At 48.2% G+C, this 26,091-nt stretch overlaps 1 protein-coding gene across 2 annotated transcripts; it reads left to right on the plus strand.

Annotated features, from left to right (window-relative positions):
• Positions 1-344: 344 nt before the first annotated feature.
• On the plus strand, positions 345-25,056 carry ANAPC1 (anaphase promoting complex subunit 1). Of its 2 annotated transcripts, none has more exons than XM_085054109.1 (47): positions 345-712; positions 1,497-1,658; positions 1,792-1,843; positions 2,389-2,498; positions 2,674-2,756; positions 3,605-3,678; positions 3,923-4,068; positions 4,708-4,928; positions 5,520-5,729; positions 6,027-6,122; positions 6,369-6,459; positions 6,549-6,614; positions 6,768-6,905; positions 7,232-7,372; positions 7,608-7,668; positions 7,976-8,163; positions 8,577-8,651; positions 8,790-9,055; positions 9,266-9,357; positions 9,606-9,745; positions 10,724-10,802; positions 10,881-10,917; positions 11,011-11,081; positions 11,196-11,374; positions 13,285-13,511; positions 14,643-14,761; positions 15,194-15,465; positions 16,006-16,240; positions 16,974-17,065; positions 17,206-17,340; positions 17,460-17,542; positions 17,648-17,726; positions 18,021-18,095; positions 18,271-18,347; positions 18,541-18,631; positions 18,726-18,779; positions 19,048-19,241; positions 19,460-19,546; positions 19,955-20,072; positions 20,584-20,661; positions 20,915-20,982; positions 21,920-22,058; positions 22,651-22,737; positions 23,186-23,281; positions 23,442-23,640; positions 24,087-24,221; positions 24,757-25,056. In XM_085054109.1, the coding sequence occupies exons 1-47, from the start codon at positions 500-502 to the stop codon at positions 24,870-24,872; spliced, it is 5,847 nt and encodes a 1,948-aa protein (XP_084910235.1). In that variant the 5' UTR covers positions 345-499; the 3' UTR covers positions 24,873-25,056. The 2 variants fall into 2 exon arrangements, with proteins under 2 accessions (XP_084910235.1, XP_084910234.1); XM_085054108.1 differs by having other exon boundaries at positions 346-712; positions 9,597-9,745.
• Positions 25,057-26,091: the final 1,035 nt, after the last annotated feature.

Below are 26,091 nucleotides of genomic sequence, written 5' to 3' on the forward strand. Positions count from 1 at the left end.
GGCAACTCTCCCAGTGCCTCCCCACCCTCACAGGGAAGAATTCCTTCCATATATCCAAACGCCTCCATCTAAAGGTACTCTCCATCGCTTTAAAGCCAGTCCAGGACACCCCCAGGCTGCGCGCTGGCCGACCCACCAGGGAAGTCGCCACTGCAGCGCAGCACTCGCCAACCACCGCCGCCGGCGCTAGGAGGGACTGAGAGGCTAGAACGGCACTTCGGGGAAAGTTTCCCCTGCGGGTACGGCGGGAGGGGCAGGATTCCCGCCGGGAGGGGCAGGATTCCCGCCGGGAGAGGCACGATTCCCGCCGGGATTGCCCCGGGAGCAGCGCGGGCTGCCCGTGAGGCGCGGCCATGGCGGGGCCGGCGCGCGCGGGGCAGGGCGGGAGCGCCAAGATGGCCGCGCCCGCGTGAGGGGCCGCCGGTGCCGCTCCCCGCCCGTCCCGGTGCCCGCGGGAGCCGCCGGAGCGTCCCGGAAATAATGTGGATATCGGGGCCCCATGTCGGACCACTGTGACGAGAGGGCGACGATGATTGCGGCCGGCGACCTGCAGGAGTTCGCGCCGCGGGGCCGCGAGCAGAGCCGGCGGCACCCGAGCGCCCTGAGCCTGCAGCTGCGGCGGCTCCAGCCTGCGCCGGAGCTCTGCTCCTCCGACGGCGCCGCGGGGCTCGTGGGCTCCCTGCGAGAGGTCACGATCCACGACCGGCACCGGGTACGAGCCTTCCTGAGCCGGGGCATTCCGGGGGGTTGGCAGGGAAGGGAGCTCAAAGCCCATGCGGTTCCCGCCCGCCGCCGTGTGCCGGGACACCTTCCGCCTGACCGGGTTGTTCCAAGCCTCCTCCAGCCTGGCCTTGACTGCCAGGGATGGGGCAGCCTGTGCCAGGGCCTCACCACCCTCCCGGGCAAGAATTTCTTCCCAGTATCCCGTCTAACTGCCGTCTGGCAGTGGGAAACCATTCCCCCTTGTCCTGTCACTCCAGACCCGTGTCCAAGTCCCTTTCCAGCCCTTCTGGAGCCCCTCAGGCACTGGAAGGTCTCCTCAGAGGTTTCCCTTCTCCAGGTGAATGCTCCCAACTCTGATGGAGATTAAGCCTAAGATTGAGTCCATCCATATCCCAGCTCCTCTCTGAGAAGGAGTTCAGGGAGCAAGGGGGTTCACTCTGAATCTCATGACTCCACAAAGGGCTTCCAGTACCCTTTCCTCCCTGGCTTCCATCGAAATCACACTAAATGGATACTGATTCTTCTTTACCATGGAATCCCAGGATGTTTGGGGTTGGAAGGGACTTTATGGATCATCTTGTTCCACCCCCCTACCACAGGCAGGGACACCTTCCACTATCCCAGGTTGCTCCAAGTCCCGTCCAACCTGGCCTTGGACACTTCCAGGGATCCAGGGGCAGACACAGCTTCTCTGTGCCAGTGCCTTGTAAATGGCCAAAATCATCACAACCGTGGGTCTTGTGGCTTTTCCTTGACAAACCCCTGTTTTCCAGGAAAGCTGGCAGCTGAGGAAGGGCATCAGTGATGTCGGGGAGGAGGTGGATTACGACGAGGAGCTATATGTGGCCAGCAATGTGGTCATCTGGAGCAAGGGTAGCAGAAGCCAAGCATCCACCGTGTACAAGGCGTTCACCGTCGACAGCCCCGTCCTGCAGGTACAGAAACATGAGAAAGGGGCGCTGAGGGAACCCACAACCCCTTTCCAGACTGTGTTTCGGGGTGGGGTTAGTTGGGGGAACGCGGGAAGGTGACGTTCTGGAGGATTAATGGTGCTGTGTTGGGTTTCAGGCCTTGTGGTGTGACTTCACCATCCCCCGGGAAAAATTGGATAAAGCTGATGGTGAGTGTTCTGCTGATTGTGCTGCTGGGTTAATGCTCAGAGCTCGGCTCCTTTGACTTGGAATCATGGAATTGCCTAGGTTGGAAAAGCCCTGTGAGACCACTGAGTCCAACCATGTTCCCAAGTGCCACATCCACGTGGCTTTTATATCCCTGTGCCTGTGTCAGGGCTGTGTGATCTTTTGGGGAAAAACTTTTCCCAATATCCAACCTGAACCTCCCCTGGTGCAGCCTGGGGCTGTTTTCTCTCATCCTGTCCCTGTTCCCTGGAGGCAGAGCCCAACCCCACCCTGGCTGCACCCTCCTGTCAGGGGGAGGTTGTGGAGAGCCAGAAGGTCCCCCCTGAGCCTCCTTTTCTCCAGGATGAGCTTTCTCAGCTATTCCTGGTTTTCTAGCCCCTTCCCAGTTCCATTCCCTTTTCTGGGCACACTCCAGGAGCTCATCCACCAAGACTTGATAGGTTAAAATTTACTTTTTGTGTGTAAGGAAAGTCTGAAAAAGAGAGAAACTTCACTGTGTGTTTTTTTCCTTCCTTTCCCTTTCCAGTTTCAGGCAGTGAGGAAATAGTGGAGAAATGTATCTGCATTTTGCAGAATTCCTGCATAAATGTGCACAGCATGGAGGGGAAGGATTACATCGCTGCTCTGCCTTTCCAGGTAACTTCTGCCCTGCTTTTTTGTCCACAAATGGACCATTTTTGTTCACGTTTGCATTCCCCAGCTCTCCATAAAAAGCCTGGACATCTTATTCTCCTGTAAAACTGTCGAACATAATCAATACAGCACGTGCTTGATTTTTTTTTTCCACCATAAATCCATAATTTTTTTATAGGTTGCAAATGTCTGGCCAACCAAATATGGGTTGTTATTTGAGCGCAGCAGTTCTTCCCACGAGGTGCCTCCAAGTCCACCCAGGTATGGGACGAGGGATTTGGGTGATTTTCTGTTGGATAATCTAATAAGGAGTGGAGGAGTTGGAGGGCAGTGGTGAAAGGATCGTGTGTTTGTGGTGGGAGAAGGTGAAATCGAGTGGAAAAGGAGGAAGTTGTGGTTGGCCCATCCCTGGAGGTGTTCAGGGACAGCTTGAATGGGGCTTGGAGCAATCTGGGATAGTGGAACGTGTCCCTGCCATGGCAAGGGCTGGAATGGGATCATTTTGAGGTCACTTCCAACTCAAACCAGTCTGGGATTTTATTGATGTGATTCTTCCAGTCTTTTTATCCCATCCCATCTCAGTGGCTCTGAGTGAACGCACACAAAGTTGAGTGTTAAAAATTATTTGGGAGTGCTGGTCCTGGGAATAGGATCTGGGAAGCACCAGCCTGATTCCATTAAGGTTTGTCCTGGGAATTGATTCCAGACTGTTATGGACGACTGGGAGATTCACTGAGGGATTGTCATCGAGACATTTTCTCTCAGCTCCAGGATCCTATTCCCTGTTGGATGGAGGTCCCATTCCCTATTGGATGGGGATCCCAGCCCCTACTGGGTGAGGATCCCATTCCTTGTTGGGTAAGGCTCCCAGCCCCCGTGGAAGCCCTCTGTGGATCCCAAAGAAAACAGCTGGACAACAAGACAATGCACTGATGAGCAGCTTTAATCCACTCTTGGGGGATTTCTCTTGGGATTCACTAGTCCTCAGAAGAGCTGGGATTAGAAATAGAGATCCCAAGTCTACTCAGTCAATCCAAAAACCCCCTAGGGATGGAATCTATGTCCCTGCTGTCGCATTCCAGGCTCTGATTTATCTGCCTTTTCCCTAGGGAGCCTTTGCCAACGATGTTCAGCATGCTGCACCCCTTGGATGAGATCACCCCTCTGGTCTGGAAGTCTGGAGGTAGGTTGGATGTCACTGGAATCCCTCAGGGTGGCAGCAAATCCCAGGGTGTCCCTTGAGTGTTCCCCATATCAAAAAATCCAGGAAGAATCACTTCCAAGGACGCAGCTAGAGCAGCTGCATGAGCAGGGAAACTGCTCGGGAGAGAAACCCAGACTGTGGGAGGAAGAGAGTGGGAAATGTTCTCAATACTGCTGTGGAGCTGATCCTGTGGCCCTGGTGGGAGCAAATCCCTGTTTTGCAGGAGTGTTTGGATCCTCGCGGGTGCAGTACGTGGCTGACCACACGCTGAGGATTGTGTTCCTCAGCGCTGACCCTTCCATCGTGATGACCTACGACACCGTGCAGAGCTTACACACCGTCTGGGCCCTCCGGAGAGTCAAGCCAGAGGTACCCATTCCCTGGGGAATACAGATCCCTGGAAAACAGCTGGCTGCATTTCTGTGCCCTCGTGTGTGTTAGGAACACCTGGGGTTTGGGATTTGTTTCGTTCATAACAATAAGATATTTATTGGGGCTGGTTCTTTTAGTTTTTAAACAGTTTTTTCCATGGATTTGCCTGGAGCAAGGAGATCATGTGATGGTGAAGGTCATGGATTATGTTATCAACATGTCATTCCACGTATTGGACTAGAAGGTTTTAGAAAAGTGGGAAGTAACTTAGTGCCATGAAAACTTTAATAGTGAGGGTGGGGAGGCCCTGGCACAGTTCTCCCAGAGAATCCATGGCTGCCCCATGCCTGAAAAGTGTTCCAGGCCAGGTTGGACAGGGCTTGGAGCAACCTGGGATAGTGGCAGGTGTTCCCAAGGCAGGGGGTGGAACTGGATGGGCTTTAAGGTCTTTTCCAACCCAATCCAGTGATTTTGGGAAAAGCATTGGAGCAGTTTCTGTGGGAGTGGGCAAGCAGGGTTGATGGGAATGACTCTGTAGGCTGAGCATGAATTTGTAACACATAACTGATGGAAAAAGCTGTTGGAAAAGCCTCTCCCTGGCTGTCCTTGTCCACATGCCTTTGGTTTTCCTCCCAGGAGCAGAGCCTGGTGCTGAAATTCCCGGAGCAGGGTGGCACCCCCCAGCACATGGCCATGAGCAGCTCCCTGACCGCTCACCTGCGAAGCCTCTCCAAAGGAGACTCCCCTGGGGGTTCCCCTTTCCAGAACTACTCATCCATCCACAGCCAGAGCAGATCCAGCTCCTCTCCCAACCTGCAATCCCGCTCTCCCACCATCTCCAACATGGCTGCTTTGAGGTGGGCACCCACAGCAAATCAAATCCCAAAGCTGGGAGCTTTGGAAAAACATGGACACGTTTTGCTCTCTGTCTTTCCATCCAAGGCTCAGGTGCCTCTTGTGTTGCAGCACCTGAAATTCCTCTTGGAATGCCCTTCCTGTGCCATTATCCAGAGGGCACAGGAGGATAATCCGTGTGCCAGAGCCAAGGAGGCTCCTTTGTCATGGATCAAGGAATGTCTGCAGGATGTTTGAGTCCTAGGAGTGTTTTGGGGTGGCTTCTCTAGAGAAAGCCACAATTAGAGGGAAGAGCTTGGGAGGGATTTTTGATGGAATGGGCCATCTGAAATCCAATTGAAATCTCATCTCTTGGATTCAAACAGAGATGCTTGGAAAATAATTGGGAGAATTGTTTTCCTGTGCTGGAAAACTAAAGGAAATCAACACTGAACTTGTTACTTGTTTAGGGTTTGGTTGGGTTTTAAAGTGAGTGGATGAGCTCCCTGGGATTCTCCCTGATTTTGAAAATCCACTTTTCAGCTGTATCAATGTCTGGTTTTTCCCTGATTTTGAAGATCCCCTTCTCATCCCTATCCTGTCTCTGCCTGCAGCCGCTCCCATTCCCCAGCCCTGGGAGTCCATTCCTTCTCTGGAGTGCAGAGGTTCAACTTTTCCAGCAGTGCCCAGTCTCCAAGGAGACCCAGTGGTATTCATTCCCCAAATTCTGCTTCCAACGACTCCTTCCTTGTGCCAGAGACAGAGCCGATTGTTCCTGAGCTCTGCATCGACCACCTGTGGACAGAAACAGTCCCAAGCATGAGGTCTGGTGGTTTTGTTTGGGTGGGAGGAGTTTTCATTGTGGGAAGTGGGAAATAAAGTAAAATCCCAGCTTGTTTGAGTGGTTTTTTCTGCAAATGGAGCCACCTTGGAGTCAATTCCTGCACTTGCACTCCCTGATTTTTTTGGGAAATGATGCTCTCTAAGTGCCTGGCTCCCTTCCAAAGAATTGGGCACTTGGGGCAGTTTTTCCTGGTGTGTTATTCCAGGCTTTCTGAACGGCTTTGTGAAGTCTCCAAAGCAAAGCAGATTCTAACCTGGTCCTTGTGTCTCTTTTCCAGAGAGAAGAATTCCCAGGCATCCAAAGTGTTCATTTCCACTGACCTTTCTGGGCAGAAATTCCTGTGCTTTTTGGTGGAATCCCAGCTCCAGCTGAGGTGAGCATTCCCACCTTGGGGACAGGTCAACAAGGAAGAGCCCTCCAGAAATTCCCAACTGGAAGTACATCAGAAGTTTTAATTCAAAATAAGTTGATTTATTTAGGGCAAAGCAAGGAAAAGAAGGAGGAAGGAACCACAAAACCCACAAAAAATTCACTGCACTGTTGGAATTTTGTGCTTGCTTTCGGTAACAACACCCAGGACAAGCCTTTTATGTTTCCTGTTGTTCTCCCTAATCCCCAGGTGTGTAAAATTCCAAGAGAGCAATGATAAATCACAGCTGATCTTTGGATCTGTCACCAATATTCCAGCAAAGGATGCGGCTCCGGTGGAGGTACTGTTACCTTTGGAATGTCCTTGTCACCCAACTGGTGCTTCCTTAATTAAATACAGGGAGCTGAATGTGCTGCTTGATTATTCCAGGGAATTGACACACTGCTGGTTCTGGAAGGCAGTGGGAATCTGGTGCTTTATTCTGGAGTGGTTCGGGTAAGCAACAGCTTTTTCATCCCTAAATTCTGTGCAGTGCTGGAAAGGGAATTTTGAAGCATCAGTGGCATTAATGGGACAATTAAATAACTTTGGGGAGGGGTATTTTCAGAGGAAAAACTGAACTTTTTGTTTCCCTTTTCCACCAAAAAGGTGGGGAAGGTTTTTATTCCCGGGCTTCCTGCTCCATCCCTGACCATGTCCAACCAAATGCCTCGGCCAAGCACTCCCTTGGATAGTGTCAGTACTCCAGCCAAGCCTTTGAACAAGCACCTGGGGCCCCTGGAAGAGGTAAGAAATAAGGAAATATTCATTTTGTGGTAATGATTGGTGACTTTTTATCTTCCAAGGTATCTTTTGGAGGTGAATCTTTCCCTCTTGTTCTGTAAATCCCCTGAATAAACTGTGTTTAAAGATTTATGTGGTGCTGCCCTTTTTATTTATTTATTTATTGCCATAACATTTCCAAGGCAGGGATTGGAAAGATTTATAGCTGTTTTCAAGATACTTTAAACCCAACAATTTTAGTTACTCTTTGCTCAGATCCACTTTTATTCTGAATTCCAATTCAATTTGAGCTCTAACTCTAAAATGGGCTCCTTTTTCCCACTTTCCAGAGCGTACTTTTGTCACCAGTTCCAGAATTGAGGGATTCTTCCAAGCTCCATGACTCCCCCTACGTTGAGGACTGCACTTTCCAGCAGCTTGGCACTTTCATTCAAGCTCTGAGGGATCCTGTCCACAACAGAGTAACTTTAGTATGTATTTCCCTGGAATTTGGGGAAACACTTTTGTTAGCAAAGATTATTTCAAGAAAATTCCAAGATTTCCAGTGTTTCACAGAGCTGGCACCTAAATTCCACATCTTAATGCAGCAAACAGCTGGGATTTGGGAATATCTTTATTCATTAAGCAGTTCTGAGTTGATAGAAAAGGACTCTGCTTTATTTGATGCATTTCCTGATTTATCTCCACCTTTGTTGGATTTTCCAGGAACTCAGCAATAACACCATGGTTCGGATCAGTATTCCTGAAATTGCCACCTCAGAACTAGGTAGGATTCCAAAATTTTAGGTGGCTTTGCTCTTTGCTGGTGTTTTATTGCTTGGGAAGGGGTTGAGATGCAATTTCAGACATCCCTGGTTTCAGTAATGAGCAAAAAAAAAGGAGTCTTTTTCCCTATTTTCGTTCCAAATCAGAGGATTTATGCTCAGCCTGAAGGAGGAGCTGTCGGAGCTTTATGGCTTTATTTAGACTGTTAAAAGCAGGTCCAACAAGAGGAACCTGTGAAAATTCCTACCACTGATGGAGCAAATCCCAGGAAACCAGACCTGATGTGTGATTTCCTTCTTTTCCAACAGTGAAGAGATGCCTGCAGGGAGTCAAAGCCATCCTGCCCAAGGAAACAGCTGTGCAGATGTTGGTGAAGTGGTACAATGCCTACAACGCCCCAGGGGGGCCCAGCTACCACTCAGAGTGGAATTTATTTGTCACCTGTCTCATGAACATGATGGGCTACAACACAGAGAGGCTCTGCTGGACACGGAATGTGAGCAAAGTCATTCTTCACTTCTCGTTTTCAGGCCTGTTTTACTCTGTGTTTGGCATGGGATGCATTTATAAGGTGCTTATTATACAAGCAAATGATGAAGACTTGGCTCCAGCTCACACCTAACGCTGATGGATTAAATTTGGTTCATCTCATCCATGTGAAGTTGATTCTGAGTTTAAACACAGGACACAGCTCGGATTGTTGTTCCTTAGAGGAGATTTTGGGTTTTCTGGTTTTTTCCAGCAAATCTAGGAGTGCCTCAAGCCACATCATGTCCTACTTGGTTTGAGTTCAGATGTTGTGATTCACTTAGGAAACCTTGGGGATTTCACTCCTGTGCTGCTTTTATGTAATTTGCTATTTATTTCTTTTATTTCTTTTAATTTTTCTTCTCTTTTTATTCCTTGCAGCTCGATTTTGAAGGTTCACTATCCCCAGTCATTGCTCCAAAGAAGGCAAGGCCATCAGAAACGGGGTCAGATGAGGTAAGAAATGCTTCCCTCAGCTTTATTTGGACCGGTTTTTAGGGAAAAAACTCCTCTGTAACACTGCGTTGGAATTATCTCTGGAAGGTGATGTTCCTCATGGATCCTCTGCTTCTCTTCCCTGTTTCCTTGCTCTAGGACTGGGAATATCTCCTGAGCTCTGACTACCACAGGAATTTTGAGTCTCATCCCATTGCCAAAGCTTTGCGCTTGGACCCTTTGGAAGTTTCAGCATCCAAGGATGACTTTTCCCAGAGCCTCAGCCTTGATTCTTCCACACTCCTTTTCACCCACATTCCTGCCATTTTCTTTGTTCTCCACCTCATCTACGAGGAGCTCAAACTGAACAGTCTGATGGGAGAAGGACTCCGCTCCCTCGTGGTTCTCCTGGTTCAGCTGGCCAGGTATTCCAACTAGAAAATCACTTATTTTTATGGGATTGCCCAAATTGGAGCAAACTTGCCCTGTATTTGAAGGAAAGGAATGTTAAAAACCTTTCCAGTCTGTTCCATGGCTCCAGATTCTTCCCCAGCAGCACCAGCTGCCCAGAGATGGCATCCAGGAGGGTGAAATTGTTTTTTCCTGGTCTGTGACTCCCCCCTCTCTTATTCCAGGGATTTAAAACTGGAAGCTTACATAGATTATTACTACAGAGACTACCCAGCCCTTGTCAAAACCTCCAGGCAGACCTGCATAATTGACCAGGGTGAGTTTAAAGCTTTGGATATTCCATGATGTTTGGACATTCCCTTTGTTTTTAACATTCCACTCATTCCGGAGGATCACTCCCTGCTTATTTGTTTGAGATAATTTTTCTTTGCATAAATGCCTCAAGTTTTCAATCCTGGATTTTTGTTGTTGAAATACTGGAGGGTTTTCTTTGGGAATGGTGAGGAATTCTTGTGTTTTTTCCCTGAGCTCACGGTCATTGCTGTTCATGTTAAGTCCAAACAGGTTTCATGCTCCATCCCTCCTTTTTTTCTGCTGAGCCTCCAAGTATCTTCCAGTGGCTGAGCTCCTGCCTGAAGGGAGAGGGAGTGCAGCCTTATCCCTACTTACCAGGGATCTGTGAAAGGAGCAAACTAGTGGTACTGGTGAGTACTGGGGGACAGGGAATGTGCAAAGCGTCACCTGCCTGTGTGGAATCCCCCTCCAACATCTCCACAGGGAGCATAATCCATATTTAGCTGAGGGAAATCCCTGTGAGCCCCCTGTCCTATTCATTTACACTGACTGAAGAGTTTGGATGGGTTTTCCAGCTGGGAAGGAGCTGAGCAGCTTCACTGCTTCTGTGTTTTTCTGTGGTTTGTGCAAAGTGCTAATGGTACTTGGAGTTAACTATTTTGGGAATGAGAATTCCCTAGTTTTCTCCTTGGGCATGCCCCAATATCGAGTCCTGTGAGTAGCTGTAAGTTCTGATGGGATCTCCTGGTCAGCATCACTTCCTTACTCATTGATGGAAAAACAGTTCCAACTCGGAGTAGAGGTGTTAAGCCTGAGGTGCCGGAGGAAAAACAGGATCTATTGTCCTCCTCCCTCTGCCTGATCTGCCCTTGCAGAGCTCAAGAGTTGAAAGGTGTTCATAAAACCTACCAAATCATTTTACCTGGATGTGATTTTTCTCAAAATTGTCAAAATAGGGTGAGTGATCCCTAGGGTTTTGCTGGCTGGATGGCTGGGGTGGATCCAATAGCTTTTTACTTGGAATCTTCACAAAAGCTGTGGAGGAAACCAAGTGAGAAAGGGTAGTCTATAAACAATGTGTTGGAGAAATGGAATGTGAGAAACGCTAGGACAATGACTGGGAACATGGTTTTCCATTGGGAAGATATTTATCTTTTTCCTCTGGAGCAATTAGGGAAAATTTATTTCCTTTATTTCAGGGTGTAATTTCTTCCCCCAAATTTAAAGCCTAAAAGTTTGTTGTTGTTCAATTGTTTCAGTCTCCTTTCATTCACAAAAAACCTCTCCCATTGCTGAGGTTGTATTCCAGTTATTTCCTGCCTGTTTTTCTGGGAAGCAAAGGAATATCAGCCCTGAAATTACTTTTTTGGTGTCTCTTTCCTTCCCAGAGTGTGGCTCTCTATATCCTTGGGGATGAGAGCGCCGTGCTCAATGAAGCCTCCCATTATTTGTACAAGATCACATCAGGTAAGGATGCTTTGACTCCATCCTGGGAGTGCCTTGAGCTTGGAAAACATGGAATTAACACAGCCTTGTCTTTCCTAGGCCAGCGGAAGCAGCAGATGGACCAGGATGACAATCGGTATGGGGGCTTTTAGTGCTGTTTTATTGAGTTAACTGTGACTTTTTGCTGACTTCTGGATGACCTTTTATTGGCTTCTCCTCAATTTTCCAGGTGCAGTTTCAAACCCAGCACTTCTGTTTCCAGCCTGGCTGAAAAATTGGTGCTTTGGATGACCAGTGTTGGTAAGAGCAGAACAACAACATTCCCAAGTAACCTTGTGCATGGATAACACGAAATGCTCTTTGTCTGGGTTTGATAACACTTGTTTGGGGTTTTTTTCCCTCGTTCATTTGGAGGTTTCACCTTGAGGGATCTGGAATCTCTTCCCTTTGGCGTGGCCCTTCCCATCCGAGACGCCATCTACCAGTGCCGGGAGCAGCCAGCCTCCGACTGGCCGGAAGCTGTTTGCCTCCTCATCGGCCGCCAGGATCTGTCCAAACAGGCCTGGGAAGGGAGCCTGCAGAAGGGAAAATCTGTGAGTATGGCTGCAAGCAGATTTCCCAATCCCAGAGTTTGGGCAGAGTGTCCAGCTTGGGAATTTCAGGCTTAGTTCCAAAAATGAGGGAGACAAAATTGAGGGTTTACACCCACAAGGGTTTTGGTGTGAAAATCAACATCCAGCAGGGATGGATAATCAAGGACAACTTGGAAAACTCAAATCAAATTTTAAACTTAGTTTAGACAAATGTTTTCCCTCCACTGTTTGGTTCCTGTCCTCCCATCCTTTGGTACTTTCTCCAGAGGCTCTGACATCAAACCATGGCAGAAGCAGAAGGAGGTGGGTATTTGTTAGTGGCTTCTTGTGTTGGCATGGCTGGCATCCTCCTTTTCTCTGCAAGAGCTGGATTTGGAAATAGACTTGCCATATTTCTCTTTTTTTTTCTCAAAAAGGGTTGTAGTTATTAGTATCCTCAGGTAAAATCATTTTTAAAAAAGTGGTGTTTTTCACTTCCAACATTTTCTTCTGATGGTGGGAATCACCAGCATCTCAAGGAATTGCATCTCACTGAAATGTCTTATTGAAGCCAGAAATCTTCTTAAGGCTGGCATAAAACCCCTTCCTGGCAGAAGACTGGAGTCTTTTCCAAAGTCAGGCATTGGGATTTGGAATCTCAAGTATATCTTGGTCAAGATCCCTTTTTTTTTTTGCTATCTCAGCTTTGGGAGGGATATTAAAATTATTTCAGTTTTTTATGACACAGTCATCATGACTACAAAAACGTAAAAAAAATAACATCAAAAATGTAACTAAATTAGCAGAAAGATTAATTAACTCCACATCAAACCCCACACGCCACCACATGAGAAATCCTTTTTGTTTGCTGCTGTTGGAAGCTCTGCCCAACCAAAACCCTCACGAATCGTCAAAAATAATGATAAATTTGATTTTATCACTGACTTTATAACAATGCCTCGAATTGATGTGACCTTAAAAGGCCAAAATGAGCTTCAAACCCCAAATTGTTTGTCATTTCTCAGGAGGGCAGGGTGGAGTTTCCTGTTTCAGAACGGACGCTGCTGCTCTGGGTGGTGCAGTTGGGGGTTGAGATTGAGCGAGGATTTACCAGAAGAAATGGGGTTTCATTCATCAGCTCTTCATTTACTCGCCTTCCTGGGGCCACGTGTTCCCAGAGAACCACAGGAAGATCTGTTCCTTTGGGTCTTCTGCATCACTTGTGTGAAGTGAACAAACAGGAGGGCAGAGTTTTGGGAGAGCATTCCTTAAATCTTGCGTGGAAAAAAGGGTTTTCCAAGAGTGCTCCTAACTTTGGTGCTTTTCTGGTCACGTGTGGAAGTTCCAAAACCATTCTGGTACTGTGGTGAACCCCACATCAGCTAACAGCAAGGAATATTTGGGATTTTCTGCTATGCAGGCTGTTTGTTTTAATGGATAACTTGGTTTTCCAAGGTAATTTGGAGGGAATCCAAATTGATTTGTGAAAATATCAACACTTCAAAAAGTAGCACAGGTTTTGGAGCAGAATCTGCAGAACAGCAGCTCTGGTTGGGCTGATCATGAGCTGAGCTGATCACAGACTGGGCTGATGGTGTAGGCAGGGAAGGGAAAACCCTCTCCTACACCTGCTCAGAGACAAGGAAAGGTTTTGAAAGAACAAGAACTACATCACACATCACCTCCTCAATGTCTTTGAGGTGTCATCTCCTCTTGTCTTTAGTTATTTATCCCATTTGGATGTGCAGAAATTCTTGATATCTGTGTTTGGAAGTCCTCCAGACCTTTAAATTCCTGAATGTTGTGACTCTTCACTGGCATGTCCACCCCTTCTATGGACAGACCCGTTGCGGTTGTGCTGGGTGAGTTCAGGATGTGGTGCCTTCCTGACAGTTTTCCCCCCTGGAATTGTCTTTCCCTTTCCCTTGCAGTCCGTGGGCACGGTGCTGTCCTCAGATATCCCGTCGGCAGCCGAGTCGGAGGAGGACGAGGATGGCATGAACGACATGAACGAGGAGGTGATGTCCCTGATCTGGAGCGAGGACCTGAGGGTGCAGGAGGTGCGGCGGCTCCTCCAGAGCGCCCGGCCCGTCAGGGTCAACGTGGTGCAGATGCCAGAAGCCAGTGACCACGAGTACATCGAGGAGAAGGAAAACAGGTGAGGAATCCTGGAATCGTGGAATGGGTTGGGTTGGGTTGGAAGGACCTTAAAGCCCATCTCGTTCCCAGCCCTGCCATAACCATGGACACCTTCCACTAGCTCAGGTTGCTCCAAGCCCCGTCCAGCGTGGCCTTGGAACTCTCTCCATTTCCAGCTGTTTCTATTTTCCAGTATTTTGTTCAGCTGAAAGATTGGGGAAATATTTTTGGGGACTCGAAATCGAATAAAAAGAAAAAAAAGAAAAATCATAATCCAAGTCTTTGGAGCTCTATGGACATCAGAGCTCTGCTGTGTTGGAGTTGGGGGCTTTTGGGAAGGACACTTAGAGTGAACCCCAAAAAGCACATTGAGGTCAGTTGGGGTTGAAGGCATTTTGTAGCACTCTTTTCTGCCCCAAAAAAGTGAAATATAGGCAGGACCTACTTTGTAGAGACCAAATCATCCATCCCCTGCCTAAAGCTGGAGAACCCTCTTTGATAGCCTGGTCTTGGGTCAGGAAACCTTGTGGATTCCACAGAAAGCACATTCACTGTCCCATTCCAGTCCTTTGAAACCTGTGGCCTCGATTATCCCCGTCCTTCTTTATTCACTTTTTTTTGGGCTTTTTTGGGGTATTAGAAGTCTCTTCTCTAAAAACCAAATTAAAAAGCAAACTTGAGAACACCATTACCATGCAAAACACTCTAAGTCTGACCTGGGGAGCTGAGTAATCTAACGAGTCTAGAAAGTGTTTCCCAGACTAAATTGTAGAGAATTGTGGTCAGTATTCTTGGAAGCACTTGATCAATTCTGTACATGGGTTATTGCTCAGTGTAATCACCACTCATAGCAGGATCCCACAGGGCAACCACCTCTGGTTGGCTTTCTCCTCTCACCTCGCTTCCAGCACGGCCAGGAAGTGTTCATGGCATGGATTTATTGAACCAGCTTTAGGGAAAAATAGTGCCAAGCTCCAGCAGCTAAAAGGTATCTTGGAGGTGTACCTTGTAAGGACCAAAGATTTGGTTCAAAAGGAGAAGGGCAGAGTCACAATCAGGGAAAAATGGTCCTGTCCAATGTCTGTTGCCTGTGGGTCGTTTTACACTTGGGAAAATTTTCTGTATGGTTTTGGATTCACTTCCCCACCAGGTTGCTGCAGCTGTGCCAGCGAACCATGGCGCTCCCGGTTGGACGAGGAATGTTCACCCTGTTCTCCTACCATCCTGTGCCAACGGAGCAGCTGCCCATCCCTAAGCTGAACCTCACCGGTACGTTGGGCAGGGATTCCTTCCCAGTCCCCCCCAGAGCAGGATGGGCTTACTTCCAGTTGTTATCCCATTTCTTCCTGAACTTGCTGTCATTTTTGTGGCATCTTCTCTGCCAAGAATTTCGTGGCTCAAGTATGGGTTTTGTGAGGAAGCAGTTCCCTTGGGGTTTGAATCTGCCACTTGGGATGGTGGAAGATCCTTCTGGAATGGTCAGGGCCAATGTTATCAAGCACTGAGACCTTTGATCAGGTGCAGAGAGAGATGGGAAATAATGGCCTAAAGTGGTCAGTGCTGGGGTCTTACAGGATTGAGATCCTGCAAAGGGCTGTCCTGAGATTCCTGAAGACTCTTGGGTTGGAGCTTTTCCCTCACTTGGCCCTGGATGAAGATCCTGGCTTTTCCCAACTGCTGTTCCCACCTCTCCCACGGCAGGCCGTGCTCCTCCGAGGAACACCACCGTGGATCTGAACAGTGGGAACATCGACGTTCCCCCCAACATGGCCTGCTGGGCAAGCTTCCACAATGGAGTGGCTGCCGGCCTGAAGATCGCTCCCGCTTCCCAGATCGACTCCGCCTGGATCGTCTACAACAAGCCCAAAATTGCTGAGCTGGCCAATGAGTACGCAGGGTTCCTCATGGCTCTGGGCCTCAATGGGCACCTCACCAAGCTGGCCACGCTCAACATCCACGACTACCTGACAAAGGTGAGGCCTTCTGGCACATCCAAGAGCCAGATCCCTGTGGAATTTGGATTCTTTAGGAAAAACAAGGAAGGGAAAAATCAACAGGTTTCTTTGATCCGTTGGATTGGAAGTTTCCTGGTGTGGGAGGATGTCTGAGTTGCTTCATTGTGGTTGTGCTGCATGGTTTGGGTTGGGTTGGAAGGATCCTTCCTCAGCGTGAGGAAGGACTTTGCATGGAAGTGGCAGGGCATCGGAACAGCTGCCCAGGGAGGTTGTAGAGTCTCTGGAGATATTCCAAACCCACCTGGATGCGTTCCTGTGTCACCTGCTCTGAGTGAGCAGGGAGGATGGACTGGATGATCTCCAGAGGTCACTTCCAACCCTCAATATTCTGGGATTCTGCAAAAAGAAGAAACTCCATTTCTGTTCACGAATTCCAGCAGTTTTACCACCAGACCTTTTCCCCCTACTCACAGCTGGTTGGGATAGGTGACCAGAACACTGGGACAGGTGCTATCCCATTCCTGGAGGTGTCTCACTGCTCCTTGTCTCCTTGCCCAGGGCCATGAGATGACGAGCATCGGGCTCCTGCTCGGTGTCTCAGCCGCCAAGCTGGGCACCATGGACATGGCCATCACCCGCCTGCTGAGCATCCACATCCCCGCGCTCCTGCCGCCCACCTCCACAGAGCTGGACGTGCCCCACAACGTCCAGGTGGCTGCTGTGGTGGGGATTGGCCTGGTCTACCAGGGCACTGCCCACAGGCACACTGCTGAGGTGCTGCTGGCTGAGATCGGTGGGTGCCGGCGCTGGAAAAACGGGATGAGGGCTGGGATAGTCGCCGTACGTAACGGGGAGTTGGGAGCTGTAACGCTGGCACCTCCCTCCACAATGTTTTCCTCTCGTTTTTCAATCCTCATGGTCCCTCCTGGGAGCCTGTGCAGCATCAAAAGGAAAGTCATTGGATTTAGGAAAAGAAATGTGGCAGCGTCTTTGCTGTTCCTACTTGTTCCACCTGGAAATTTGGTGTCCTAAATTCCCCAGTTTGGAATTTTAAAGCTTTTTAACCACGAGGCTTTAAGAGCTGCTTGTGAGCAGCAGATTTGTGATCTCACTTGTGTCCTCATTTTGATTTAATTTGTAACAGCTTTTATTCATGTTTATATGGAATTTTATTTAGAGACTGTGTGGTTTATTAAATGGGGAATGGGATAAATTTTAAGGGTGGAATTGCTGTGTTTCTGGAAATTGGGTATGTGCTATCCTTTTTTAGCAACAGCATTTGGATTGGTTCAGGGTCCTAAAGTATCCTCAGTTAAACTTGGCGTTTTCACCGTGGCTCTGAACTCCAGCCATAACATTTAGCAGGGAGTTGCCATTTGGGAGTGGATGGATGAACTGCCAGTTCCTTGTCATTCCACTGAGGACTTCCCTGAGGAGGGACAGATTTTTTTTTTTCTTCTTTCATTAGGAATTAAGCAATAAGCTGGAATTTTCAAAGATAAATTTTGCCGGTTTGATTTCTCCAGGGCGTCCCCCCGGCCCAGAAATGGAATATTGCACTGACAGAGAGTCCTATTCCCTGGCATCGGGGCTGGCCTTGGGAATGGTGTGCCTTGGGGTAAGTCAGCTGCAATTCAAAGTTTCTTTTTCCGTTGGGATGAGATTCCAAGAGCTGTTCCATCCTTGGTTCCCAGCTGCCTGTGGGTTTTTCTCCTAGAGGAAGGCACTTCCATGCTTTTCCTTCTTTCCATCCCTTAGCATGGCAGTAACCTGATTGGGATGTCAGACCTCAACGTTCCCGAGCAGCTCTACCAGTACATGGTGGGAGGACACAGGAGATTCCAGGCAGGAATGCACAGGGAGAAGCACAAATCTCCCAGTTACCAAATCAAGGTACGTGGTCCCAGTTTTGGCTCATTTTAGCTGAAAGCCTCGGAGGTGTCTCCGTGACTTTTGGGAGCATCGTTCCCTTCCAAGTGAACCTGTGGGAAGTGTTACCTGTGTTTTCCCAGGAAGGAGACACCATCAACGTGGATGTGACATGTCCAGGTGCCACCCTTGCTCTTGCCATGATCTACCTGAAGACCAACAACAGGTTGGAATTCCTGTAGGGTTGAACTGCCCTGTGTTGGCTCTGCTGAGGTTTGGAATTAACTGGGATGTGACCTGGGAAACCCTTTTCCTTTGCCGTGCCCTGCAGATCCATTGCTGACTGGCTCAAAGCACCAGACACAATGTACTTGCTGGACTTTGTCAAACCAGAATTCCTTTTGCTGAGGGTAAGATTTTCCTTGGTTTCATTCCTCGGTCTATTTAACTGATGTTTTGGAATTCCGGCCCAACATGCCCATCATCCAGAATCCTTTGCTTCCCAGCCAAACTCCCCCCTTCCAACAATTTCTGCCTGTGATGTTGCACCTTCCTTGTCATGGAGACAGAATTAACGGAGCAACAGTTGGAAGACACATTTTATTGGGAATGTTAAATTAAATTTTTAGGTGTATTTTTACAGCTTTTTCCAATTCCGTAGATAAATTTTCTCCCTCATGTTTTGGTTTTCTCCCTTGTTCCAGACCTTGGCCCGATGCTTGATTTTGTGGGATGACATTGTGCCTGATTCCAAGTGGGTCAGCAGCAACGTGCCTCAAGTAGGTGTTTATGTGTGGTGTGTTTGCTTCCCAATTTTACACCTCCCTGGATTGTTCTCCGTGTGGGTATTTCCATAGGCACGTGAGGAGCACAAGGAAATGAGCATTAACATGACAGAGTTTCAGTTTGTAATCAGTTTTCCCTGGATTCATTGTCCTTTCCTGCTTTTTATAGATCATAAGAGAGAACATTATCTCACTTCACGCAACAGAGCTGCCTTCCTCTGAAGACTTGAGCTTGGAAACACTGGCGTGAGTAATATCCAAAAAAACTCTTCTTAGTGAATTCTGCTGTCCCATAAAGGAGAGTGTTGTTTTATGGGATATCCTTCTCTAAAGGATGAGTCTCTCCTTTCTCTTTTTTAAGGATAAAGGAGTTTGTGCTGTGTATTCAGATGAGGAAAAGAGGAACATTGAGTCATTTCCTGTTTATGTTGTTCCTTAGGCAAGCTCACGTCTACATCATCGCTGGAGCGTGTTTATCCCTGGGATTTCGCTTTGCTGGGTCGGAAAACCTGGCAGCATTTCAGTGCCTGGTAAGAGGTGGGGGTTATTGTATTCCCTTCAGTTCTCAGGGAGCTGAATCCAGCTTTTGCATCCATATCCATTGGGCATTTCTTTGCTTTCCAGTACAAATATGCCACGGATTTCCTGAAGTGTTTGTCGGCTCCAACAGCGTCGATAGTAAGTTTTTCCAAGATTTCTTCCAGCAAAAAGATGGCTTTGTGTCACTCTCGGCAAAACCTCAGTGGAAAAAACCCCAGCCCTTTTAATTTCCTAGATTACTCATGATTTATAGGATGTGGCAGAGCTGGGAATCACTTGAAGGACTTTGCTGGCTCTCCCTCCTTCTGGGGAATTCAATCTCCGGGATAGAAAGCGGTGGCCCATCCCGCCTGGAACGTGCCGTTGGCCATGGAATTGTGGTGAAACCTCTCTGTTGTGCTTGAAGACAGGTCACTACAATCTGGAAACGTGCCTGAGCGTGCTGCTCCTGGCCCTGGCCATGGTCATGGCTGGCTCTGGGAACCTCAAGGTGCTCCAGCTCTGCCGTTTCATGCACAAGAAGACGGGGGGAGAGATGAACTATGGCTTCCACCTGGCTCACCACATGGCTCTGGGGCTCCTCTTTCTGGGAGGAGGAAGGTAATTGGCCTTTTCCAAAGGCAGATCTCATCTCTCATTTCCATTTCCTGCGTTACCCTTTCTTTTAACACCATATGGATGCATTAAGGCATGCATGTTGGAAATGAAAGTCTTGTTGTCTTTGTTCACCTTGCAAATTCCTTTCCTCATCCCATCAAAATTTGTCCTCCTGTTTTTTAGAAGGAAAACTAAAAGGTAATGTTGGCTTTTTCCTACAGATATTCCCTGAGCACTTCCAACTCCTCCATTGCTGCTCTCCTGTGTGCTCTGTACCCTCACTTCCCTGTTCACAGCACAGACAATCGGTAAGGCTTTGCTGGGGATCCCATTTCCTTCAGCTAAATCAATTTACAAAAGACAAATGACAGGTCTTTCCCAGAAATAAATTTTCAGAGGTTTTCCGTTTTAAAAAAATGTGGGAAACAGAAGAAATAAGTGACAGTGGTAGGGTCTTTTGGTCAGTGAAGAAACACCAGCTTTGCTATGCTCCTGTGGTGTGGCTGCTCCAGTTTGCTCATCTGGAAAGATTTTCATGGAAGCTCTGTCCCTTTATAACCCTTAATCACTTTTGGTTCTGCTCCGTTAAGCCTTGTTCTGTTAATTAACCAATGCCACGGCCACACATTTAACCCGCAGCTGGATTTGGGTTTGGAGATGGATTTGGGCATCTGGGATCATTCCCTGCCTGTGCTCAGCTCCCAATTCCCCGCCAGGTACCACCTGCAGGCTCTGCGTCACCTGTATGTGCTGGCGGCCGAGCCGAGGCTCCTCACTCCCGTGGATGTGGATTCCAACACCCCCTGCTATGCCCTCATTGAGGTCACCTACAAGGTAACGTGGCTGGCAGGCCCTGAGGAGCTGTGGGATGAACAAACACTCGGATTTATCCCGGTTTTCCTTGGGGTGTCTTCCAACCTTGGGTTTGTTTTCGAGTTGTGGTGGAGACGAGGTGAATTCTGTGCAAACAATTGAAGGGTTTTGCTCAACCCTTGTCCTTCAGGGAAGAGTCCCTTCTGTGGGATTTATTTTGTATGGCCTTACATGAGAAGTGGGATGCTCCGGAAAGAGTTCCTGGAATTTTTGGGGAGGAGAGGTGCAGTACGAATCCCCTGTGGTTCTGGCAAAGCGTTCTCCATGTTCCCATTACAGTTTGCCAAGCCTTGCCCAGTGTTGGGTGTTGATCTATCCATCCACAGGAAATACAGCATGGGAAGTTCACATTTCCTTGAGTCCTGTGTTTACTTGGGAACAGAACCCCTCTGTTCCCCACGAGATGCCCTTTTCCTTCCTTTTCCCGTGGAAATGAGCTTTCCCAACCCGTGACTGCTGTGACATTTTGCAGGCCACGCAGTGGTACGGGGAGGCCACCGAGGAGCTGATGGCACCCACGCTTCTCCCAGAGCTCCACTTACTGAAGCAGGTAAAGGAAGTCTCTGTTTGAATGGAAAGTCACCTGGATTTTGTGTCACAAATCTCAAGAGCTGAGATTTGGTGATTTTTGATTCCTTAGCCTGGCTCTGGAAATTTCTGTTGAGAAATTTCACTGTAGGAGACAAACCTCCTCCTGAATTTTCTGGGTGGGCAACTCCATAAAACAGCCCAGAAAAATCTGCAGAAACCTCTGAATTTAGTGATTCTGGTAATATATAATAATAAAATGTTTCTATTGACAGATCAGAGTGAAGGGGCCACGGTACTGGGAATTAATAATAGATTTAAGCAAGGGAACAACTCATCTCCAGTAAGTATTTTTTTAATGCTCAACTGAATCATGACCTCGTAGTAATCGTATTTCATGGTTTTTTTTAAACCCTCCAGCAGATCAGAAAGAAACTTGGGTTTCATCAAATCAGTGTTGTGTGTCTGACATGACTTTAGGGGGAAAGAAAGAAACTGCAGAGTTGGGTTTCACCCATTGAGGTGAATAATTCATGCAAAAAAACAGAGCAGGGGAAAACCTGATAGTAAAACCCACAGAGACTGGCAGTGGGACGGAGCCACCGGAGAGCAGCTCCGACTCATGGTTTTGGTTTGGTTTTGAGTGGTGGTGATGTCACATTTCCCAGACTGTTGGGGACTGTTAGTGCCCTGTGAAAGGCTCTTTTTCTCGTGTCACCCTGTGTCACAAAGCGCCACCCGCCTCGTGACGTGCTGGAAACGCGGGGGGCAGCTGTGGGAACCGAAGATTTTACCGGAACACAGGATCTTGGGGGGATGGGGAATCGTTCTCATCTCACCCCAGTGAGGGGTGGGAGAAACCAGCTGTGACTTTGCTTAGTAATGTGGTGCTTCTAGGTCATTTAATTGCCATTAATCAGTCCCAGAATCATTTCTGTTGCAAGAAACCTTTAAGATCATGGAGTGCAATCATTGATCCATCACCTCCTTGTCAGCTGGAAGGATTAAGTTAGGCACAGTCCATTGGTACAGCATGGGTTGGAAGGGATTTTAAGGATCATCCAGTTCCACCCCCTGCCACGGGCAGGGACACCTTTCAGTATCCCAAGTTGCTCCAAGGATGGCCTTGGACACTTCCAGGCACAGGGCAGCCACAGCTTCTCTGGGCAGCCTGTGCCAGGGCCTCCCCACCCGCACAGGGAGCAATTCCTTCCCAATATGCAGCCTGAATTACGTCTCTTGAGTCCATTCCATAAGGCAGCCCTGTTGTGCCATTCCAGGTCGATCCTTTCCAAGGGTGGCATCCTGTATGTGAAGCTGCGAGCTGGGCAGCTCTCCTACAAGGAGGATCCCATGGGCTGGCGCAGCCTCCTGGCACAGACCGTCACCCACCGCAACTCCGAGGCGCGCGCGTTCAAGGTAGTGCTCCCGGGATGCTTTCCCACCAGGAATGCTGCTGAGGGAGGGAATTCTGGTGGCTTTCACAGGACATGGGCAGACACGAGTGGTGGACACTTCCTGCCCGTGAAGTGCTTGATCAGGGAATCATTTAGGGTGGAAAAGACCACCAGGGTCATGGAGTCCAACCTTTAGATCACTGAATACAAATTTTAGATCATTGAGTCCAGCCTTTGGATCACTGAATCCAAATTTCACATCATTGAGTCCAGCCTTTAGATCACTGAATCCAAATTTCACATCGTGGAGTCCAACCTTTAGATCATTGAATCCAAATTTTAGATCACTGAGTCCAACTTTTAGATCACTGAACCAGATTTTAGGGGGTTTCCCATTTTACTCCCATTGAGTCCAGCCTTTAGAATGAGTCTGATGTTTATATCTTTAAATCCAACTTTGAGACCATTGAGTCCAACCTCTAGATCATGAATTGCAGCCTTTGGTGTGGGCTTCAGTCTCCTCCCTCGCATTCTGGACTCTTTGGGGATCAATTGTTGTTACCTTTGTGCACAAACCCAAAAAGTTAATTTTAATCCCTTTTTTTATTTTCCAGCCAGAAGCAATTTCGGCCTTCACTTCCGATCCTGCTCTCTTTTCTTTCGCTGATTATTTTTGCAAACCAACTGTGAACATGGGCGAGGTAGGAAGCGTTGGTGTGGATCAACAGTTATTCCATGGATAAAAAGTAGGGAAAACCAGTGTTAAACTCCAGAGCAGAATTCAGCCCTGCAAGCAGTGGGAACGGGGAATATTCTGCAGGATCTCGTGTAATACAAGGTGGAAAAGGATGATCCTCCAGGTTCTGTTGGTTTGATATTGGGATTTTTGGTCCCATTCTTTGAGGGATGTTTAAAAAATCCAGAGAGCCCTGAGGCATTTAGGGGAAGTCACAGAAGGTGTTTTATATGGAATTCCTTTTAAAATTATTTAGGGGGTGGCTTAAAAACCTGTTTAATGATCCCAAGAAAGAAGTCAAGCTGTGTGGTGTCATTAGCTGTCCCAAATTCCTGTGATACCACTGCATGGATTAACTTCAATGGAGGCAGGAACCTGGAATAAATTGTGCCTGGCATGCATTCATTCCTCAGAAACAGGAAATCCTGGACCTTTTCTCCTCCATCCTTTACGAGTGCGTGACCCAGGAGAATCCGGAGATGCTGCCCACGTACATTGCCATTGATCAGGTAGAGAGCTCCCATTCCTTTTGGAAACCACAGTTTCCCCCTTTTCTGGGGGGCAAAGAAGGGCCATTCCATGTACTTGCCCAGAAGAGGGAGGGCAGGGGTTGAGGACTCATTTCCTTCATGTTCCATTCCTGCTCCAATTCCCTGTGCCCCGTGCCAGGCCGTGAGGAGGCTGGAAAGGCGGGAAATGTCCGAGACCTTCGAGCTGTGGCAGATCAAGCTGGTGCTGGAATTCTTCAGCTCCCGGAGCCACCAGGAGAGGATGAGCAGGAATCCAACCCGAGGGCTCTTCATGAACTCGGAATTCCTGCCTGTGATGAAGTGCACCATAGATAACACCTTGGATCAGTGGCTTCAAGGTAGGGAGGAGTTTTAATCCAATCCACAATTGGGATCCTGGAATGCTTTGGGTTGGAAGGGACCTTAAAACCCATCTCATTCCAAGCCCTGCTGCTCACCAGGTTCTTGTCTTGCTGATCCTGGCTGATTTTTGCCTCAAAAGTATGGAAAACTGATGAGGGAAGGGAAAGCGTTTTCAGTTTGGTGTGGAACATTCCCTGGAGAATCGTGTTTGCCTGGAGTGGTGGGAAGTTTTTAGCAGGGAAGGTGGTGTTTTCCAGGGAAAATTCCTTCCTAATCTCCCACAGGGAGAGCAAAAGTGAGCAGTGACCACAGGAGGGTGGCCATGGCAGAAGGAAAACAGCCTCCCAATGCCCCTTCTGTGGGGAATGGAGCCTTCAGTGGGATTTATCCATGCAAATCCTGCTTCCCAAATGTCACTGAGGCTGTTCCTTGTGCCTTGCAGCTGGAGGGGATGTCTCCCTGCATTCCTACCTGAGCGGGCAGGCTCCAGAGGAATCCCAGCTGAGCATGCTGGCGTGCTTCCTGATTTACCACTCCGTGCCCACGCCAGCCCAGCTGGCGGCTGGAGGCTTGGAAGGTGAGTCTGGAGCTGGGATTTGTGGAGATCTCACTAGGACCCTCTCACTAGGCAGCTTTTCCTTGCCCTCCAGCAGCCTGGGAATACACCAGTCCTGAGGTTTCTCAGGGAAAAGAAAGGCAGCTGGACCTCAGTTTTGGAGCTCTGTTCCTTGCTTAGGGCTGGGGCAGGAATGTCACCACATCCATGAGGGATCTGGGGCCAGAGCCTTCCCAGCACCCATCCCAGGAATCCTGTGCCAGCCACAAATTCCTGTGTCTGGGCATGGATGATTCCAGTTGCCTGATTCCAGTTACCTCTCTTCCGGCAGTTCTTTTCCTCCTTATTCCTGTTCTTCCTGGATTTGGGATTCTGTCTTTGGGATCTCTTATGTAAGAGATTTGGGATCTCTTACCAAACCTCCCTTTCCAACCAGTGCACAAGAAATGGATCAATGGGATGACACCTCTGGAGCTCCCTGGAGCTTCTCGCTCTAGTTTTGGTTGCATCTCCCCTCATTTTTCCCCCTTTTTCCTTTGCCTTGGCTGTTTTTTAGGGAGCAGGAACTTCTCGGAGCTGCTGCTGAAGCTGAGGAGGCTGCACGTGCCAGTGCGGGCGCTGCTGCGCCTGGCTCCGCTGCTCCTCGGGAACCCCCAGGCCATGGTGCTCTAGGCCTACCAAACTTCCCAAAATACCCTTCTTTTTTGTACCTTCCCAAACACCAGACTCAACCCCAGCTGTGGCAACCACGAGCAGGAGTTATTTATAAACTGTTACGAGGAATTAAAAAAAAAAAAAAAAAAAAAAAAAAAGAGCTATAAAAGTGAGATCATAATAAATTTACTTTTGTAACGAAGGTTTGTTTGCAAATGTGTGGTTTTTGTGGGGAATTTGGGAAAGACCTTGGCTGGGAATGCTGCTTTTCCTTGGTTTTATAGCTCCTTTGCTTGTGGTGGATCTTATTTCCAGACAATGGAAAGAATTCCTGATTTAAACACTTCGTGTTCCCTTCATCCTCATGTATTTCCCTGGAGCGCTGAACTTGGAGCAGGGCTCATTCCGTGTTGGTTCTGGGCAGACCAGATCCTTAATTTGTCACCAAACACATGGAATTGTTCCATAAAAAGCAGCCAGAGGTTGAGGGATTACTCAGCCAGAGCCAAAGGCTTGGGTTCTGCTTATTCTGGTGTCAAATTTAACCATTTTCTGTGGCATTTTTGCTGATTTCTCCCTGTTTTTTTCCCAAATCCTAAAGGAAGCGAGCCAAGGGATTTTGCAGAGGGGACGAAGGGAGGAAGGACGACAACCAGGAGTGATTAAAAAGAGCAAAAGTAGAAAAATTGTACAAACCTGATTGCTTTAAAAAGATCAACTTTATTGTGTGTTCACAGAGGTTTCCCAGTTGCTTGAGGTGTCCTGAAGGAAGCAGAGCCTGTGACAAATTCCAACCTCATCCCTTTTTTTTTTGCCTCTGCTCTAATTTAATACAAATAGTTTAATTAATTTAATTTAACACACCTACTCCAGATAAACCTTCTTCATGTGAATTCTATAAACCCATGAAGATGGGAAATCCCAGGAGCCATGAGGTCTCACAGGGTGATCCTGGATGTTCCTTCCCCTGGCAGGTGGGTGCAGCTCAGGGAAGTTCCTTCCAGACTGGGGAAATGGGAAGCATGAAGTGCTGATTTCCCAAAGGGAATGGCATTGGGCTTTCATGGAATCATGGACTGGTTTGGGTTGGAAGGGATCTTACAGTCCATAGGCAGGGACACCTTCCTTAGAGCCCCATCCAACCTGGCCTCAAACAATTCCAGGGATGTGGAATGGGATTCCCCTGGACGTTTCCAAGGACAAGTATTTCTTTTTGCCATCCCAACCCCAGAATGAG

Source organism: Lichenostomus cassidix, chromosome 3 (genome assembly GCF_008360975.1).
Source record: "Lichenostomus cassidix isolate B80296 chromosome 3, HeHo_3.0, whole genome shotgun sequence".
Taxonomy (NCBI): domain Eukaryota; kingdom Metazoa; phylum Chordata; class Aves; order Passeriformes; family Meliphagidae; genus Lichenostomus; species Lichenostomus cassidix.